Source organism: Loxodonta africana, chromosome 4 (genome assembly GCF_030014295.1).
Source record: "Loxodonta africana isolate mLoxAfr1 chromosome 4, mLoxAfr1.hap2, whole genome shotgun sequence".
Taxonomy (NCBI): domain Eukaryota; kingdom Metazoa; phylum Chordata; class Mammalia; order Proboscidea; family Elephantidae; genus Loxodonta; species Loxodonta africana.
In genome coordinates, this window is record NC_087345.1 from 16,246,713 (window position 1) to 16,266,788 (window position 20,076).

General features: G+C 50.4%; 1 protein-coding gene across 1 annotated transcript in view; it reads left to right on the forward strand.

Annotated features, from left to right (window-relative positions):
• Positions 1–20,076, forward strand: part of TMPRSS6 (transmembrane serine protease 6) — a 44,210-nt gene that overhangs the window by 9,513 nt on the left and 14,621 nt on the right. Inside the window, exons 6-9 of the mRNA XM_064283594.1 lie at positions 9,599–9,803; positions 13,048–13,184; positions 14,375–14,487; positions 14,622–14,731. Coding sequence (XP_064139664.1) covers positions 9,599–9,803; positions 13,048–13,184; positions 14,375–14,487; positions 14,622–14,731 — 565 coding nt within the window. The remainder of the gene's footprint in view (positions 1–9,598; positions 9,804–13,047; positions 13,185–14,374; positions 14,488–14,621; positions 14,732–20,076) is intronic.

Below are 20,076 nucleotides of genomic sequence, written 5' to 3' on the forward strand. Positions count from 1 at the left end.
TTGAAACATCTCAATTGGTATTCTGCCAATTCCTGGAGCCTTGTTTTTCACCAATGCCGTCAATGCATCTTGGGCTTCTTCCTTCAGTACCATCGGTTCTTGATCATATGCTGCCTCCTAAAATGGCTGAACGTCAACCAAATCTTTTTTGTACAGTGACTCTGTGTATTCCTTCCCACTTCTTTTAGTGTTTCCTGTGTTCAATATTTTGCCCACAGAATCCTTCAATATTGCAACTTGAGGCTTCAAAATTTTCTTTAGTTCTTTCAACTTGAGAAATGCCAAGAGTGTTCTTCCCTTTTGGTTTTCTAACTCCAGGTCTTTGTACATTTCATTATAATATTTTACTTTGTCTTCTCGAGCTGCCCTTTGAAAGCTTCTGTTAAGCTCTTTTACTTCATCATTTCTTCCATTCACTTTAGCTACTCTACATTTAACAGCAAGGCTCAGAATCTCTTCTGGTATTCATTTTGGTCTTTTCTTTCTTTCTTGTCCTTCTAATGACCTTTTGCTTTCTTTGTATATGATGTCCTTGATGTCATCCCACAACTCGTCTGGTCTTCAGTCATTATTATTCAATGCATGAAATTTATTCTTGAGATGGTCTCTAAATTCAGGTAGGATATAGTGAAGGTTGTACTTTGGCTCTCATGGACTTGTTCTAATTTTCATCAGCTTAAACTTGAATATGCATATGAGCAATTGATGGTTTCTTCTGCAGTCTGCCCTGGCTTTGTTCTGACTGATGATATTGAGTTCTCCATTGTCTCTTTCCACAGATGTATAGTCAATTTGATTCCTGTATATTCCATCTGGCAATATCCATGTGTATAGTCACTGTTAATGTTGTTGAAAAATGTATCTGCAATGATTAAGTCTTTGGACTTGCAAAGTTCTATCATGTGATCTCTGATGTTGTTCTATCACCAAGGCCACATTTTCCAACTATCAATCCTTCTTTGTTTCCAGCTTTCACATTCCAATCATCAGTAATTATCAATATGTTTTGATTGCATGTTTGATCAATCTCAGGTTGCAGGAGTTGGTAAAAATCTTCAGTTTCTTCATCTTGGGCCTTAATGGTTGGTGCATAAATCTGAATAATAGTCGTATTAACTGGTCTTCCTTCTAAGGCATATGGATATTATCCTATCACTGACAGAGCTGTACTTCAGGATACATCTTGAAATGTTCTTTTTGATGATGAATGGCTCATCAGAGTGGGTCCAGTGGAGGGGGGAGAGGCACTGATGGGTAGTTTGCAGCATAAACTGAGGCCAACGGGACAGGGCTGGGGGCCAGTATAGGGCAGGGCCCAGGTGGCCACATCAGTGCTGCTCAGGGGCACGGTGCTTGGCATGTGGTGAAGATAATCAGGAGGGAAGGGAGAGGATGGGACGTGCAGAGCTAAATGAGTGAGTGAAAGAAGAGAAAGAGGAGAGGGAAACAAAAGCAAAATAAAAAAAAATGAAGGAAAAAAGAAAAAAGTAAATAAAATGGCAATGTGGCAGGATTTGGGATGTGGCAGGATTTGGGGAGTGGCAGTGGGGTAGACCCAGTGAGGCAGTGTGTCGGTGACTCTCTAGCTGAGCAGTTTGGGTGGCCTGCCGAGAAGGAATGTGGGAGGTGCACTGGGCTGGGTGGGTGGGAGAAAGGGAAGGAAAGAGAGGAGAGAGAGGAAATGAACCAACCAACAAAAATAATAAATAAATAAAATAAAAACAACAACAAAATAAATATGATGGTGGGGGAGATGGCCATCGGGGACAGGGTGGAATTGGGGTGGTGGTGAGCTGATGTCTCTCTTGTGGAGTGGCATGGCACACTAGTCAGGAAGGAGCAGAGGCAGTGCAGGGCCTAGATGGGAGGGAGAAGGAAAAGGGAGAAGGGGAAAAATAAAAAATATGGCACTGAGGTAGCCAGCCTATGGAGGCTGTGCAGATCCGGGAAGGGTGTGTGCCATGGGCACTCTAGTCGAGCAGTACAACTCAACCAGCCACGGCAGGAGGAGGAGGCAGCCCACGAGGCTAGGTGGGTAGAAGAAAGGAAAGGAAGGAAGGGAGAAAGAAAGGAGAAACAACAACAAAAAGAAAAACAAACAATAAATAAAATGGTGCTGACGGAGCCAGTTTGTGATGGCCACACTGACCCAAGGAGGTCACTCACCAGTGACTCTCCATCTGAGAGGTGCAGCACAGCCCTTCAAGAAGGGGCAGAGGCAGTGCACAGGGCTAGGTGGTTGAGAGAAAGGAAAGGAAAGAACGGAGAGAGAAGAAACAGAAAAAGGAACAAAGCAAACAAACCAAAAAATATGGTGCTGAACAAGCCAGTTGGTGCGGGTAGTGCAGAACTGGGGAGGCTGTGTGCTGGTGGCCCCCACAGCCAAGTGGAGCAGCAAAGCCCGTTGAGAAGGGGTGGGGACAACACATGGGGCCAGATGGATGGGAGAAAGGAAAGACTGGATAGAGAGAGAAGAAACAAAGAAAAAATAGTAATAATAAAATAAAAAATGGCACTACAGGAGCCTGGCAGCAGGGGTAGTGCAAACCTGAAGCAGCCATGCACCAGTGGCTCTCTAGCCAAGTGGTGTGGCACAGCTCATCAAGAAGGGGAGGGGACAGCATGCAGGGCTAGCTGGGCAGGAGAAAGGAAAGGAAGGAAGGGAGAGAGATGGAAGCAACAAAAAAAGCCCCAGAAGAGAGAGCGGGCTGTCTCATTAGCGGGAGAGTAATTGGGCATGTGTAGCAAGGTGCATATGGGTTTTTGTGTGAGAGACTGACTTGTAAGCTTTCACTTAAAGCACAATAAAAATCATTTAAAAAAAAAAAAGCCCCAGAAAACAATAACAAAAAGCAAACAAACAAAAAAATGGTGCTGAAGGGGCTGGCCTGTGGGGGTGGGGTGGACCTGGGGGGCAGTGAGCTGGTGTCTCTCTGACTGAGAGACTGCGGCTTGTTGGAAAGTGAGGGAGGCCGTGTAAGGGGAAGAAGAGAGGTGGTGAGAAATCGTGTAGCCCTGGTTACGGGGTGCTCTGTCTCCTGCTGGGAGCTCCATGAAGTTTCCTTCCCGTACTCCTGTCTGCATTCCGTTCCTTGGTGGCTGTAGTCCAACATGGTGAATCTGTGCTGCGTTAGCTGATAGGGAACCTCCACTCCGTAGTTCTCCTCGTTCTCTGTTCTCTGTCAGTTTCTTATTCCGTTTGGTGCTTGATCAAGTTTTTTACTCCTTCATTTGATGTTAGGGTTCCAGGATTGACATTTGTGTCTGTTTTATTTAGTTTTTCAGGTCTTTTCCGAAGAGGGATGGCATGATGCTTCTGTCTATGGCACCATGTAACTCCACCTCCTTCGGTAATTTCCCTGTCACTGGGGGGATGCCTTTTCCTCTAGTCTGTGATTTACAGTGGTGGTTCTCAAACTCTGAGATTCTCAGGAATCCCCTGAAAGTTTGTCAGAATGCAGAGCACACACCCTTCCCACTCAGATTCCATTGGTGTGGCTGGAGCGCAGGAATCGGGATTTCAATTAAAGTCCCCAGGAGGTGGTAGAGAGGCAGGTGGGCTGGGGCACCCCTGAGAAACACTTTTAGTAAAAACAAAGGAGCCAGCAAATTCTCTGTGCTGGCCCTCCAAACTTAGCCTGGGTGTGCAAAGCCTATGAGTCCAGAGAAAAATCTTTATTCCTCTCAAAGGCCCAGCTTCTGCAAGTGAAAACCTGGGCTTTTCATCTATTTTCTCTGCTTTCAGATCTCATCCTTTGAAGGTCACAGTCAAGCATGTTCTGACAGCTGCTTTGCAATAATCCTTATTAGTTTTAGACCACACCTAGAGCTCCCGTGCCCAATGCCTTGGGCAGCCCTGCCCTCCCTGATCACAGTGTAAGGGAGTAGGGATGACAAGTCAGATCTACTAAGCAGACGTTCTGAGCACTTCCTCGATGCCAAGCCCCGCTCCTACACTTGGGACACACATGTCCTCATCCCTTCCCTCAGTGGAACTCTGAGCCCCATGAGCGACACAGATACATAAACAGATCCTCACAACACCAGTGCTAGTGCTAGAATAGAGGCCCCAGAGACGCCAGGAAGAGGGAATCATTCTTCCCCAGGGACAGAGCCTGACACCAGGGGCTGTGATCCAAGGCAGAGAAGGAACATGCCTCTAGAGGACCAGCCCAGAGTGCTGAGAGCCCTCAAGGGGGAGGAGTTGCTCCCAATACGATATGAGAATCCAGGAAGCGTTCATGGAGGAGGGGACTTCACACAGGGGCCTGAGGACAGGTAGGAATCTGCCTGGGCAGAAGGAATGGCATTAGCAATGTCCAGGAGAGGGAAATGTGCAAGGTGCCACGCCCCACAAAGGCGTGCCTGGTTAATCACAGAGACCAGCACACTTCTCTCCACTTTGTTGTTCTTAGGTGCCATCAAGTCAGTTCCGACTCATAGTGACCCTACGTACAACAGAACAAAACACTGCCCGGTCTTGCACCATCCTCACAATCGTTATGCTTGAGCCCATTTTTGCAGCCACTGTGTCAATCCATCTCATTGAGGTTCTTCCTCTTTTTCACTGACCCTCTACTTTACCAAGCATGACGTCCTTCTCCAGGGACTGATCCCTCCTGACAACATGTCCAAAGTATGTGAGATGTAGTCGTTCCATCCTTGCTTCTAAGGAGCATTCTGGTTCTACTTCTTCCAAGACAGATTTGTTCGTTCTTTTGGAATATTCTTCTCCAACACCACAATTCAAAGGTGTCAGTCAATTCTTCTTCTGTCTTACTTATTCGTCGTCCAGCTTTCACATGCGTAGGAAGCGATTGAAAACACTATGGCTTGGCCCAGGCACACCTTTGTCTTCCAGGTGACATCTTTGCTTTTCAATGCTTTAAAGAGGTCGTTTGCAGCAGATTTGCCCAAAGCAATGCGTCATCTGATTTCTTGACTGCTGCTTCCATGGGTGTTGATTGTGGATCCAAGTAAAATGAAATCCTTGATAACTTCAAACTTTTCTCCGTTTATCATGATATTGTTTATTGGTCCAGTTGTGAGGATTTTTGTTTTATTTATATTGAGGTGTAATCCATACTGAGGGCTGTGGTCTTTGACCTTCAACGGTAAGTGCTTCAAGTCCTCTTCACTTTCAGCAAGGAAGGTTGTGTCATCTGCATATTGCAGGCTGTTAATCCAATCCTGATGCCTCATTCTTCCTCATATAGCCCAGATTCTTGGATTATTTGCTCAGCATACAGATTAAGTAGGTATGGTGAAAGGATACAACCCTGATGCACGACTTTCCTGACTTTAAACCACACAGTACCCCCTTGTTCTGTGCAAACGACTGCCTCTTGATCTACGTACAGGTTCCTCATGAGCACAATGAAGTGTTTTGGAATTCCCATTCTTAGAAATGTTATCCATAATTTGTTATGATCCACACAGTCTAACATCTTCGCATAGTCAGTAAAACACAGGTAAACATCTTTCTGGTTTTTTCTGCTTTCAGTCAGGACCCATCTGACATCAGCAATGGCATCCCTGGTTCCACATAGTCTTTTGAAACCAGCTTGAATTTCTGGCAGTTCCCTGTTGATATATTGCTGCAGCCACTTTTGAAGGGTCTTCAGCAAAATTTTACTTGTGTGTGATATTAATGATATTGTCCAAGAATTTCCATATTCAGTGAGATCACCTTTCTTTGGAATAGGCATAAATATGGATCTCTTCCAGTTGGTTAGCCAGGTAGCTGCCTTCCAAATGTCTTGGCATAGACAAGTGAGTACTTCCAGTGCTGCATCCGTTGTTGAAACATCTCAGTTGGTATTCTGTCAGTTCCTGGAGCCTTGTTTTTTGCCAACACCTTCAGCGCAGCTTGGACTTCTTCCTTCAGTGCCATTGATTCCTGCTAATGTGGTACCTCCTGAAAGGGCTGAATGTCCAATTCTTTTTGGTATTGTGACTCTGTGTGTTCCTTCCATCTTCTTTTGAGGCTTCCTCAGTTGTTTAATATTTTCCCCCACAGAATTCTTCAATATTGCAACTCAAGCCTTGAGTTTTTTCTTCAGTTCTTTCAGCTTGAGAAATGCAGAGAGTGTTCTTCCTTTTTGGTTTTCCATCTCCAGCTTTCTGCACGTGTCGCTATAATACTTTGTCTTCTCAAGCCACCATTTGAAATCTTCTCTTCAACTCTTTGACTTCATCGTTCCTTCCTTTCATTTTAGCTACTTGATGTTCAAGAGCAAAGAGCAGAGGCAGCGCACGGCCCAGGTTAGCCTAAAATAGGAAGTAATGATTAAATCTGGATCAAAGGGGGAAATGCAGACTAGAACTTCAAATTCTCATCATCTCACGTACTTCAGACATCTTATCAGGAGGAACCAGTCCCTGCAGAAGGACATCATGCCTGGTAAAGTAGAGGGTCATCGACAAAGAGGAAGACTCTCAATGAGATGGATTGACAAGATGGCTGCCACAATGGGCTCAAACGTAGCAACAATTGTGAGGGTGGTGCAGGGCCCGGCAGTGTTTTGTTCTGTTGTGCACAGGGTCTCTGTGAGTCGCAACTGACTTGACGGCACCTAACAACAACAACTAGACTTTCTGGAGCCATGGTGGCTATATGAACCCCTGAAATTATTGTTCTGAGATAGTCCTTAACCCTTAAACTAAAAATGTCCCCTAAAGTCTTCTTAAAACCAAACAATAATTTAGCTTAACTAATAAAGAATGTCTGCGTTGAGCATTAATGCTATTTTAAGATCTAGCTATATGGAATCAAACTGACAAAAGCAACTGGAAAGATCAGGTAGGAACCTTAGGGGGCAGTGAGTTTATATTAATGAGGCAGGAACGACTCAGAAAAGGGGGGTGAGAATCGTTGCACAACTTGAAGAATGTTATCAGTGTCACTGAAGTGTACGTGTAGAAACTGTTGGATTGGTGCGTGTTTTGCTGTGGATATTCTCAACAACAGTGACATAATAAACGTTAAAAAAAAAAGTAATCATGAAAATGGCAAAACCAAAACATCAGTGTGGAGCAAGATTTAAAGAATGCAAACACCTAGGAAGAGTCAGGAACTTCCCCCAGCTGCTGGCTGAGGCAGATGTTATCAGCCCTGTCACTTCTCCAGGCAGGTGTCAGAGGTCTCTCCTTGGGGAGGTCAGCTCTCCCACTGGAGTCAGGATGGCCAGGGGTCAGGGAGAGGCAGTTGAGCAAAAGGTAGCAATATAGAGCGAAGCATGTACACCATCGCTCTCTTGTGGATCCTCAGAACCACCCAGAGAAGGAGGTGGGGCCGGGATTATAATTATGTCCATTTGACAGAGCTCAGAGTGGCTAAGCAACTGCCCCAGAGCCACAGAGCTGATGTGTGCTGGTGCTGGGAATAGTGCGGAGTGTGCACACACCAGGCTGCCTCCCAGATCCAGGATTCATTCCTGCACCCCATCCCTTCTTGGCAGATCACTCAACATCCCTGCTTCCTAGGTTTACGACAAGGATTACATGAGATACTGTCTGTTCCACGGGAGAGGATATTCCTCTGTTTATTCACTCCTGGTCCCTGGTGTCTGGATCAAGCACATAGTAGGTGCTTAATAACTATTTTGAATGAATGAATGGTGTAGGTGGTACTGCTCTGCACATTCTAGCCCTTGCACACAAAGCTAATGGGTTAAATGTAAGAGAAGAGGTACAGCTGGTGTGGGGGGTGTGGTCATGTGGTAGGTGTGTCTGCAGGATGGAAAAGGAGGTGTAAAGTGGGGCAGCCAATGAGATTGGCTCAGTCTGAGCCTCAGGCAGGGTCAGCTGAAGGGTGACAAGCCACAGGACTTTCTCCCCAGCTCCACCTTCTCCCTCTTTCCCATGGCCACCCAGAGAAGAATAGTCACTACAGTTATTGAGCACCTACTGTGTGCCAGCCACTGTGCTGAGCACTCAAATATGCGACATCCCTAAGCCTTGTGACCACCCTACAAGGTCGGTATCATCATGCCAGTTCTGGAGATTAGAAAACCAAGGCCCAAGAGAGACTAGGTGAAGCCAGGCCTGTCTGGCCCCAGGTCTGTTGTGAGCATTAAATGAGAGGGTGTGTATAAAGCACTCAGCCCAGTGCCTGGGTATATCAAATGCTCAGGAAGTGCAATTTGGTTTTTTGTCATTGTTTTATTATCATTAGGTCAAAATTTATTTCCCCTCCCTCTTTAATATATTCCCTTTACCCACCTGTCTTAGTTACCTAGTGCTTGTTGTTGGTAGGTGCCATCGGGTCCACTCCTACTCATACTGACCCTGTGTGCAACAGAACGAAACACTGCCTGGTCCTGTGCCATCCTCGCAACCGTTGGCTGTGCTTGAGCCTGTCACTGCAGCCGGTGTATCAATTCATCTCATTGAGGGTCTTCTTTCTGACCAACCCTCTACTTGACCAAGCATGATGTCTTTCTCCAGAGACCAGTCCCTCCCGATAGCATGTCCGAAGTACAGTGATTTATTTTCTCAAGGTTGTGGGGGCTAAAAGCCCAAAGGAGGGCCTTGGCAGTGTGGATTCCTTCCTCACAGTTTCTGGTGACTGTCATCAATCCTTGACGTTCCTTGAAGCTCCTTGGGGTTCCTTGGCTTTCTTTGTTGTTCCCTGGTGCTCCTTAGCATCTGTCTCCTCACTGTGTGTGTCTATTTTGCTCTTTTTATAACTCAGAAGTGATTAGGTTTAGGACCCACCCAATTCTGATATGACCTCAACAAGATAACAAGAACAACCTATTTCCAAACAGAGTCATATTTAGAGGTACAAGGGTTAGGATTTTGATATATGTTTTGGGGAGACACAATTCAATCCATAATATCACCTGAGGCGAAGCCCTCAACCCTTCTCACTTATTGCTCAAGCTGCCTCGCCGGCCTCCCGGAAGTCTCTGTAATCTGAAGCAGACCATGCCCAGCCCTGCCTAGCCTTCATGGCTCCCCAGGACGAAGCAGTAACTCATGATCTGGGCCTGCCTCCTTCCCCAACACCATTTCTTGCCATTGAGACCTTGTGCTCAGACTCCTCGGAGTTTCCCTGCTTGCCCTGGCCTCTGACCTCTGCCCCAGCTGTGACTCCAGGACTTCCCTGATCCACAGGTCAGTTTGGAGGCCTCACCTGCTGACCTAATATTGACTGTTTCTGTATCTGCCTCTCTGCCAGTCCTCAGCATCCCCATGGGCAGCGACTGGACCTTGATCTTGGCACTTTCCTGGCATGGAGGACTTTTTTTTTTTTTTGGTTTGTTTATGTTAGAAGTAACAACAACAAGAAAAATGATAAAGATTGTTGCTAGTTGCCATCAAGTCAATTCTGGCTCATGGTGACCAAGCATGGAGGACTTCCAGTGTGTGTTAAGTGAATGAATGGTTGAACCAACGAATTCATGAATGAGGAGACTGGACCTGGAAAGCCACAGAGAAAATAAGGATGGGTCATAGCATGTGTGGGCTGGCCCTGGTTCAGTGGCTGTCCCTGCTCGCCCCTGCCTGGGTGAGGCCCCTGCGGGGTCTGGCTCCCTAAGCCTCTCGTCCCGGCTAATAGGGGTCAGGGGGCCTGTCCCTCTCCCCCCTCCAGGCTGCTACCGCTACAGCTACGTGGGCCAGGGCCAGGTGCTCCAGCTGAAGGGGCCCGACAACCTGGCCTCCAGCTGCCTATGGCACCTGCAGGGCCCCGAGGATCTCATACTCAAACTCCGGCTCGAGTGGATGCTGGCTGAGTGCCGGGACCGGCTGGCCATGTACGACGTGGCCGGGCCCCTGGAGAAGAGGCTCATCACCTCGTGAGTCCCAGGGAAGGTGGGGGGGGGGGCGGGTGGTGGCTGGGAAGGAGGTGGGTTGTGTGGGGTCAAAGTTCAGATCCACATTCTAAAGCAAGGAGCAGTATGTGACTTGGACCCAGGTATCTGGGAGACACTGTGACTAGCCTCCAGAAAGAAGGCTAGAAATGGCTACACCTTGGGCCTTCTTGAGCCTCAGTTTACCCATCTGAAACAAAGCCAAGCCCTGGTGGCATAATGGTTAAGAGCTGGGCTGCTAACCGAAAGGTCAGCAGTTGGAACCCACCAGCCACTCCTTGGAAACCCTATGGGGCAGTTCTACTCTGTCCTGTAGGGCCGCTGTGAGTTGGAACCGACTCAACGGCAACAGGTTTTGTTTGGGTAAGGTCAGCTCTGGGAGGCAACATGGCTTATGGGAATGTCTCGGAATCTGGCAGCTGTGACTTCGAACCCCCGCTCTGCTTATTCCTAGCTGTGTACTCTGTGCCTCGGTTTCCTCACCTGTAACATAGGCGTATAATCATGTCTACCTTGCAGGGTTATTACGAGGATTAAAATCAGGCCCCCTCTGCCAAGACCCTTACACACAGTAGACGCCCAGCAAATGCTGGCCCTTGTTATTATCACTGTATATAATCTAGGTGGGGCTCAGTCACAGATGACATTGAGGGCCAGGAGCAATGTGAGCTTTAATACAAGGTACGTGGGGAGCTACTGAAAGTTCTTGAGCAGAGGACTGGGGCTGTAGGATGTGGGATGTGGTGGTAGAGTGCAGAAGCGACCAGGGTCAGAAGGCAGGTGGTACAGGGAAGGGAGTGGAAATAGCTTCGAGACTCCAGGCGCCTGGTCACATCCCCACAGGATTTCAGGGCGGAGCGGTCACCTCCCTACAGGTCTGCGGAGGAGTGCTGAGCTTAAAACGTGCTGTGGGAGGTGGGGGAAGATACTCCAGGGTGGCAGGCCTCTGAGTCATAGACTGAGCACTTACTTAGTATCGGGCTCTAGGCTGGCACCTCCTCTGTCCTGCTTGGGATGGACGATCTGTGTGTTCAGATCAAGGCCAGTTCTTGAGGTCGATCTGGGTGAAGGCTCACGCCCCTGCTTCTTCCGCACAGCTTTGAGGCTCCACTTATTTGGCACCACTGTGGGTGATCTCAGTTTGGGCTGTGCGTGGGCTAGGTTCCTAGAGGGCTCTGGGAAGTGCAGAGAACACAGATACCATCAGATCTCCAGGCCCAGGAGGGCGGGGGCACTTACGGGCTTCCCCTGGGGCTTCTCCCAGTGGCCCCAGCCTGCTGCTGGGGAGGGGACCTGGCTGGCAGGTGTAGCTGAGCCCCTACTCACCTGGGACTGGGGCTGCTCCTCCCTGTCTCTGACCCTCAGAGAAGATCTAAAATGGCGAGGTCAGACAAGGTCAGTGTCCTCAAAACTGTATGCCAGAGCTGCTGATGGGAAGACTGAGAAGGTGGGACCCCTGTCCACCTTTAACCAGGTGGTTGGCTTCTATGTGTTCAGCATACGAGGGTCCTGGGAGAGACATTATTTGCAACGAGGGCTCTGCTGCTAATACAGTAAGATAAAACCCCAACAATGAAAGCTGAAACTCCATTTAAGGTGACCTCCAGGCCCCTCTTAGCCCTAAGAGCTTACTTCCCTCCTCCAGGAGGAGATGAGCGGAGAGGGTGTGGGTGTGTGGTCTTGGAGGGAGACACTGGGCCCAGGGCTTTGGGCACCTCAGCAGGAAAAACAAGCCAGCAGGGGTAAAACCAGGATGAAGGAAACAGGAACTGGGGTCCTGCCCGCAGCCATGGTGACGGGGGAGGAGGGATCAGGAAAGAGGTTGTCTCCCTCCCCGGGAAGAGCCGGGGCAGGAAGCTGGGAGAAATGCCCACCCTTGGACCCTTCAGCACCAGGACCAGCCAAGGAGACCCCTTGGAATTATTCACTTCACTCCTTTGCCAGGCTGTGGGGCTGTGAGGTGTACCCATGGGTGCTGGGTTTTAAGGTCCAGTGGCCACATCTAGTGGGCTTTTAGTAAATTGCTGTTGGATGTTGGCTTGCCCCCTCTAGGGAGACAGGGTCATGGGACTCCTGTGAATTGGTCTATCAGATAAGAAGGACTCCAGGAGTTCTGTCGGGGACAATGCGAAGTTTGATGGAGGGTGGTAAGAGGGTGAAGGGAAAGCCTGGGGCACCACCCTCTGAGGGGGCAGACCTAGGGTTACCACCCCCTCAGAGGGGCAGACGTAGGGGCACCACTCCCTGAGAGGACAGACCAAGGGGTATCACCCCCTCAGAAGGGCAGACCTAGGGACAGCACCCCCTGAGAGGGTAGATATAAGGGGACCACTCCTTGAGGGACAGACCTGGGAGTACCACCCCCTGAGATCAGCAGACCTGGGGGCACCTACATATGTGGGAGGGCACCAGACACTGTACCAGGCAGTGCTGAGCACACCCCTGTCTCTGCCATGGGTTGGCAGTGGGGCCTTGGCAAGTGCCCAAGCCTCAGTTTCCCTATCTGTAAACTAAACAAATTGACCTCAACAACCTGAAAAGTCTTTTCAAGGCTAACATTCTGGACGTGTAAAAGTCTGGAATCTGTTATTAGGTGCTGTCAAGTCACTTCTGATTCATAGTGACTCTACGTACAACAGAATCAAACACTGCCTGGTCTTGCACCATCCACGGTCATCACTGCGTTTGAGCCCATTGTTGCAGCCACTGTGTCAGTCCATCTCATCAAGGGTCTTCCTTTTTGACTGATCCTCTGCTAGAATTCCAACAGGCCATTATTTTTCTGAGCACTAAGCTCTGGGTGGATTTCTGAGGCTCCCTGGCAGCACCCCAGGGTCACCAGACCTTTCTTCTGTCCTGGCCCAGGAAAAGGCCCCAGAGTCAGGGTGTAGTCAGCAAAGGGGGTGGTCCCTATACGTGCCAGTCTAGTCTACCTGTTGGGCACAGGCTCTGGGACCAGAGCCAGCTGTCATAGTCCAGTTGTGAGCTCCAGACATCTGGGTGACCTCTGGCCGTTCTCTACCTTTGGAGCTGGCCCGGCCCACAGAGGACACCTAGTCAGTCCCCTGGGGCTGAGAGAGGAGACCTGCCCAAAAAGCGGTCAAGAACTGGACCTAGACCCCAGATATAGCCTCCAGGGCCACCCTCCTTCACTCCACCCTGACTACTCAACCCTCCCCGACCATCCCACATCCCAGCACCCACCTGCCACCCTTTTCCATTCTTCCAGGGTCTACGGCTGCAGCCGTCAGGAGCCGGTGGTGGAGGTGCTGGCGTCGGGTGCCGTCATGGCTGTGGTCTGGAAGAAGGGCCTGCACAGCTACTACGACCCGTTCACGCTCTCCGTGCAGCCTGTGGCCTTCCAGGGTGAGGGGCTCAGAGGTCCTGGGGGAGGAGGAGAAAGCACCTGTGGGTGTGCCCTTTACATCTTTGCCCTTTGGGTGCAGAGGTGGGGGAAGGAGAAGGTTCTGGAAGTCCCTCTGCTCGAGACCCCTGACTCCCTCTTCCCTCCTCTGTCTCTCATTTTCCCCATCTTCCCTTCACTCCCCAACCTCCCACCTCCCACTGCTCCTTCCTACTCAGTTTCCCCTCCCTCTCCTGGGCAGCTTCTCCTTGGTGTCAGCCCCCAAGGTCCCTGCAGGCCCTGCTGGGGTGCTTCTGCCATTCAGGGCTTCCTGAGGTTGAGGAAGGGCCAGAGCTGGCTCAGGGGAGCCTCTGACGTAGGCTCTGGGGGAGGTGGCCAGGGCAGCTGAGGAAACTCCTGCCCCGGGTCCCTTGTCCACTCACCGTGCGACCTCAGCCGAATCGCTGTCTTCCTGAGCCTCATCTTTGGAAAGGAGAATGATTTCTCTCCTCTACCACCTTCCCCGACCTGTGAGCCTCCAACACTTGCAAATAGATTTGTTAAACTGGCCAGTGCAGTGCAACTAGTCTGCTAGCATTTTCTAAGCACTTGGTACCTACATGCCAGGCAGTTTGAGCATTGTCTGTCTGTCTAAGTCGCTCATGTACCCTAAGAGGTACGCACTACTGTCTCCATTTTACAGATGAGGAGACTGAGACCTAGAGAGTCAAGTGACTTGCTCAAGGTCCCATAGTCACACTCAACTACTATGCTTTACTGTCTAGTGGTGGTGGGAATGGTGACAGGGGTGGTGACAGAGGTGGTGGCAGGTGTGGTGGCAGGCGTGGTGGCAGGGGTGCTGGTGGGGGTGCTGATGGTGGTGGCAGGGCAGAAGTGGTGATGGGGTGGGGCAGGAATGGTGACGGGGTGGGGCCGGGGTGGTGACGGGGTAGTGGTAGAGGGGTGGTGATAAGGGTAGTGATGGGGTGCTGGAGGGGCTGCTGACAGTGATGGCAGGGAAGGGGAGGTGGTGGGGTGGTGGTAGGGCAGGGGTAGTGGCACGTGTGGTGGCAGGGGTGGTGGTGGCAGGGGTGATGACGTGGGTGGGAGAGAGATGATGGCGGGGGTGGGCAGGGATGGTGGCGGGGGTGGTGACGGGGGTGGTGGCAGGGCAGGGGTGCACCCTGTGTAACGGGCTCTTCTCCGGGCCCAGCCTGCGAGGTAAACCTGACGCTGGAGGGCCGGCTGGACCTGCAGGGCGTCCTCAGCACGCCGTACTTTCCCAGCTACTACTCACCCAGCACCCACTGCTCCTGGCACCTCACGGTGAGCCCCGTGCCCTTCCTGCCCACCTGCCCTCTGCCCATAGCACCCTGCAGGCTTCCAGTACCTCTGTTCTCCTGGGTAGTTGACCCACCAGCTGGCCACACCCAGCCCTGACGTGGGCGCCTCCTTCTCAGGTGCCTTCTCTGGACTACGGCTTGGCCCTCTGGTTTGATGCCTATGCACTGCGGAGGAAGAAATACGACCTACCATGTACTCAGGGCCAGTGGACGATCCAGGGCAGGAGGTACCCGCCCCTGTAGCCCCCTCCCTCTCCTCCTTCCTTGGGCCTCATCCCCTCTCCCACAGGCACTGCCCTTGGGAGTGCAAGCCCTGGACTTCTGAGGGGGCTCAGCAGAGAGAGCAGAGGGCAGGGCTGGCAACAGGCCTGCTGTCCCTGGCCCGACTCTGACCCTGTCCTGGCCCCTGCTTTGGCTCCAACACCTCTCCTGCTAGCCCAAAGTCCTCCGACACACACTTGGTCATCAGACAACTCTGACCTTAATCCCAGTTAGGGAGAAACGGTTGCTTCCCTTGGGTACTGAAGCCACCATGTCTGACACTCAGAATCCTTGAATGAGATGTTGGTCAAATCGAAGGACTTATCATCCGCTTAACGTAGCTTTGCTTCTAAGCCCAAAAAGCAAAAATGGAGGCTCATCTTCTCTTCCCGGCTTCCCACAGTTGGCCAAGGTCAAGTGGCTTCATGGCTGAAAAGCTGCATAGCCACGGACCGGGCACCGTTTTCCCTGATCGAAATGCCTCCATAGGGGAACGGCCCCATACCACCCGTATCCCTCCAGGGCACCCACCCTGTCACCTGTTCCTGCCCTTTGCCCTCTGGTAACGAAGGCTCTGACAAAACATGAGATCCTCCGGGAGGTGGCCAGAGACTGGGGTCAGGCAAAGTGAAGCCCGTTCTAGGGTCAGCCGAGGCCGGGTCAGATCAGTAAGGTGAGGACCTGTAAATACCACTGGGTCCAGCAGCAGGAGGCCACAGAATATCCTGACAGCTTCAAAGGAGTGGGGTTGGCAGGGAGTTGAGGGAAGGGAGACAGTGTAGATATACTTTCGAGATGTTCGCCTGGGGAGAGGAGGAGAGCTACATGATTGTTGTTGTTGTGTGCCCTCAAGTTGATCCCGACTCATAGCGACCCTATAAGACAGAGTAGAACTGCCCCATAGGGTTCCTAAGGTGTCTTCTCCTGTGGGGCCACTGGTGGGTTTGAACCATCTATCTTTGTTAGCAGCCGAGAGCTTAAACCATTGCACCACCAAGCCTGTTGCCACTGAGTCGATTCTGACTCCTAAAATGCAAAGGAGGGTGTGTGTGTGTGTGTGTGTGTGTGTGTAGTTGTTGAAAACATACACAGCAAAACACACCAATTCAACAATTTCTACATGTATTATCCAACGACACTGATTGCATTCTTCAAGTTGTACCCCGTTCTCACCTTCCTTTTCCAATTTGTTCCTCCTGTATTGACTTGAACACACTTCCCCCTAAGCATCCTATCTAGACTTTCCAGTTGCTGTTAACATTTGATCCCATACAGTAAGTTCTTTAAAAGAGCACAGTGCTCACGGCAGACATTCTTTACTAGTTAACCTAGACTGTTGTTTGGTTTAAAGAGGGCTTCAGGGGATATTTTTGGTCTATAGTTTCAGGGTTAAAGATTATCTCAGGACAGTAGTTTCAAGGCTTCACCCAGCCTCAATGGCTCCACGAAGTCCGAATCCCATGAGAACTGAAGATCTGTTCTGCATTTTACCCCCTTTTGGTCAGAGTTCTTCTTTAGAATTTTAGACCAAAATGTACGGTAATGGTAGCCAGGCACCAAAGGAGGTAGTTATTTGTGGAGGCAATCAACTATGCATTCCATTTCCTTCTTCTGTTCCTGGCTCTTCTTCTTCAAGGAAGGGGACATTTAACATGGGAGAGATTCCATGCGTAAACACTGTGTGGAAGCACCAGTAGAGGGGGACAAGGAAGGTTTAGGGACAGGGGTGATGATGGTTAGAGAGGAGGAGGGTCAAGGGGTGGAAGAGTGGTAGGCATGGGAGGGGAAGCCTGAGGAAGCCTCTGATGGCTCCACTGATGGGGGACAGGACAGATGTTTAGGGAGCAAGGAGGGATCTTGAAGTAGCCAATGGCAACTGGGGAGACCTTTCCCCACCTGGGATCCAGGGGACAGAGGATTGTATCTGCTAAAGGGAAGATTCTATATCAACCATGGGCTGGACCACAGCACTCTCTTCCATCCCCGAGGCTCTGGGTGTCTAAGAGGTTAGGCTTCTGATAGTCAAGATTCTTGATTTCTTGGCTTCACAGATTTTGAGTATCCAAGATTCCAGTATACCAAAATTGGAAGGTTCTAGGAATCTGGAATTCTTGGACTCTGGGGTTTGTGTCCAGAGTCCCTGGGTGGTGCAAAGAGTTAAGCGCTCGCCTGCTAACCAAAAGGTTGGAGGTTTGAGTCCACCCAGAGGCACCTCGAAAGAAAGTCCTGGCTATCTACTTCTGAAAAATCAGCCATTGAAAACCTTATGGAGCACAGTCTACTCTGATACATACGAGGTGCCATGAGTCAGAGCTGACTTGACGGCAATTGGTACTTGTGGGGTTCATGTCCACACTCACAGCCTCTCGTCCTTTGCTTGTTGGTTGATCCTATTCAACAGGACTGGCCAGACAGAAAGGAGACAGGAATTGGTAATGCTTTCCAGGGTTTTTGCAATTTATTGGGAACTGTGCTTCAAAAGAAAAGGAAAACACTGATGGTGCGACTTCAGGCATTTGATGTTGATATGTGATTTCAGGCACTGTCTGGGGGGCTTCTAGAAGGCATCTTGTCCCACCTGTCTTAGCACTTGTGGGCACGGCTGCCTGACCTTCACTGGTCTCCCTCTGTGCCCCCGGCTATCCGCCTGGGGCCTGGTTGTCTGAGGATGGTTGGGCTCAGCCCTCTGCGTCAGTAGCCCACAGAGTGACCCTGAGATTGTCCGATGATTCACAGATCTGCAACTGCTGATAACGCTTTTTCCTGCTACCCTCCCAACCCAGAGCTGAATCTGCTGTCTTGGGAGGGTCTAGGAAGCAGAGCAAGGCGCCGTTGGTTGGACTTCCATTGCCCTCGCCCCCCACCTCCATTTGCCAGAGGTTCCACCCTGCACCAGGGCACTCAGCTCTTTGGCCAAACACCCCCTCGTGTAATGGCATCCTTCCCATGTCCCAGGGAAGGGCAGCACCACTTAGTGGGGCCAGGCAGAGCCCAGAGAGGTCCATAGTCAGCGTCTCTCCCACTCCCCACTTGCCACGGTAGGGCTCGGGATGGTTCACAGCACACTCCCTATGGCTGGCCTCCCTCCCCTCCCCGATGTGACCAGGAGGGCTGGCTGGGCAATGGGGCTCTAGGGACATCATGAGCCTCCCTTGGGTGATGATGGAAGATGTTTGAATGTGGAACATGGATGTTTTTGTTGTTAGGTGCCTTTGAGTTAGTTCTGACTCACAGCGACCCTATGTACAACAAAAGAAAACACTGGCCGGTCCTGTGCAATCTCACAATCCTTGTTATGCTTGAGCCCATTGTGGCAGCCACTGTGCCAATCCATCTCGTTGGGAGTCTTCCTCTTTTTCCATGACCCTCTACTTTACCAAGCATGATGTCCTTCTCCAGGGATTGATCTCTCCTGATAACATGTCCAAAGTATGTGAGATGTAGTCTCGCCATCCTTGCTTCTAAGGATTTGTTCGTTCTTTTGGCAGGCGGTCCATGGTATATTCAATATTCTTTGCCAACGCCATAATTCAAAGGAGTCAATTCTTCTTCGGTCTTTCTCATTCATGGTCCAGCTTTCGCATGCATATGAGGTGATTGAAAACACCATGGCTTGGGTCAGGCACATCTTAGTCTTTAAGGTGACATCTTTGCTTTTTAACACTTTAAGGAGGACTTTTGCAGCAGATTTGCCCAGGGATGAGAAGAGTCTAGTCAAAGGGGACAGTGCTGCAATGGTGGGACTTCAGGCACTGAGGGGTGGGCGGGAGCTCTTCCTAGTGCCTGTAGTGAGCTGTAGAGTGTCTGGTCATCGAGCCCAACCCTCACCCATTGTACAGGTAGGAAACTGAGTTCTAGAGAGTATGATTGACTTCAACTCTTGTTCTTGTCTTTGTGCCTTGAAATGGTGGACAGGGACTTCAGGGTGCAGCCAGGCAGTGGATGGGATCAGGTGGGAGGAGCCTAACAGGACCGTGTGCCCATCCTTTCCCTCTCTCATCCCAAGCCTTCCCCTGACTCATCAGGGTGGAGGATGCGCGCAGAGAAGTCTGGCCACCTGGTTCCCACATGTGACTCTGGGCATGGCCCTTCCTCATCTGTAAAATAAGGGGGTTAGGCCACCTCAGGGACCCAATCTTTTATTATTTAGCAGAAAGATATTGTCTCCTAAGCGAATTGTATTCATTACTTCCTAACGAAATGCTGATCCAAACCAGGCTGGTGAGGTGGAAAGAGCTTAAGTGTGAAAGCCAAACAGAGCAAGTTTCAAGTTCTGCCTCCTGCACTCCCTGCCTGGGCAAGGACTTAACGTCTCCCAGCTCTGGGTAACTCATCTGAAAAATGGGCATGAAATAGACACTTTGGCCTGGATTACTGGGAAGAAAGAATGGTGCCATGGATGGAGAACATGGCATAGTCGGGCCTGGGTAAAATGCAGCTCCCTATGGCATCAACACAGGTTCATAACTGGATCTCACTGTGCGCCGGGTGGGCACCGAGCTGAGGGTTTACAGGTGCCATCTTGTTCAGCCCCACTACCACCCACCGAGGAGGCAGGTGTTCTTAGTGCCTTCATAGACCAATGAGGAACCTGAAGCATGGAGGTGTTGGGTAATTTGCACAAGGCCACCCAGCTAGTAACTGGAGAAGAGGAGTTAACCTGAGCAGTCCGATCCAGGTGTGTGTGTGTGTATACATGGGTGCACATATGTGTGCATGTATGTGCATGTGTGTGCACATGCGTGTGTGAGTGGTCACCCTCCTGTGGATTCTTCCTTAGAACCAAGTAGCCCATGCCAGCCGTTAGCTCTCTCCAAGACATTCCAGGTCAATCCATTGGCCTCATGGTGGGAGAACTGATGGGTCCTGGGGCTCTCTCACCATTTCAAGAGCACCCTGGGAGTCCTACCTCTACCTTCTAGACCTTCATTAAGGGTCTGGGGTCCCCAGGTGGGGAACCGAGCCCCTTCCCCAGACTCCTGCCCAGGTCTGTGTGTGGAAGGGCAGGCGGAGGTTGACTGGTAAATGTTAAGCACTGGCAGACGGCTTCCTGGAGTTACCATCGGCTGTGATAACGATCGTCCCCTGTAGATGTTGGGAAATTCTTTGAACACGCATTTTTGGAAAATCTGCATGTGTGGGTGGTGTAGAGATGCCGGACGTCTGGGAAACCAAAAAACCAAACCCTTCGAGTTGATTCCAACTCACAGTAACCCTACGGGACAGAGTAGAACTGCCTCATAGGGTTTCCAAGGAGCGCTGGTGGATTTGAAAAGCTGACATTTTCAGTTAGCAGCTGAGCTCCTAACCA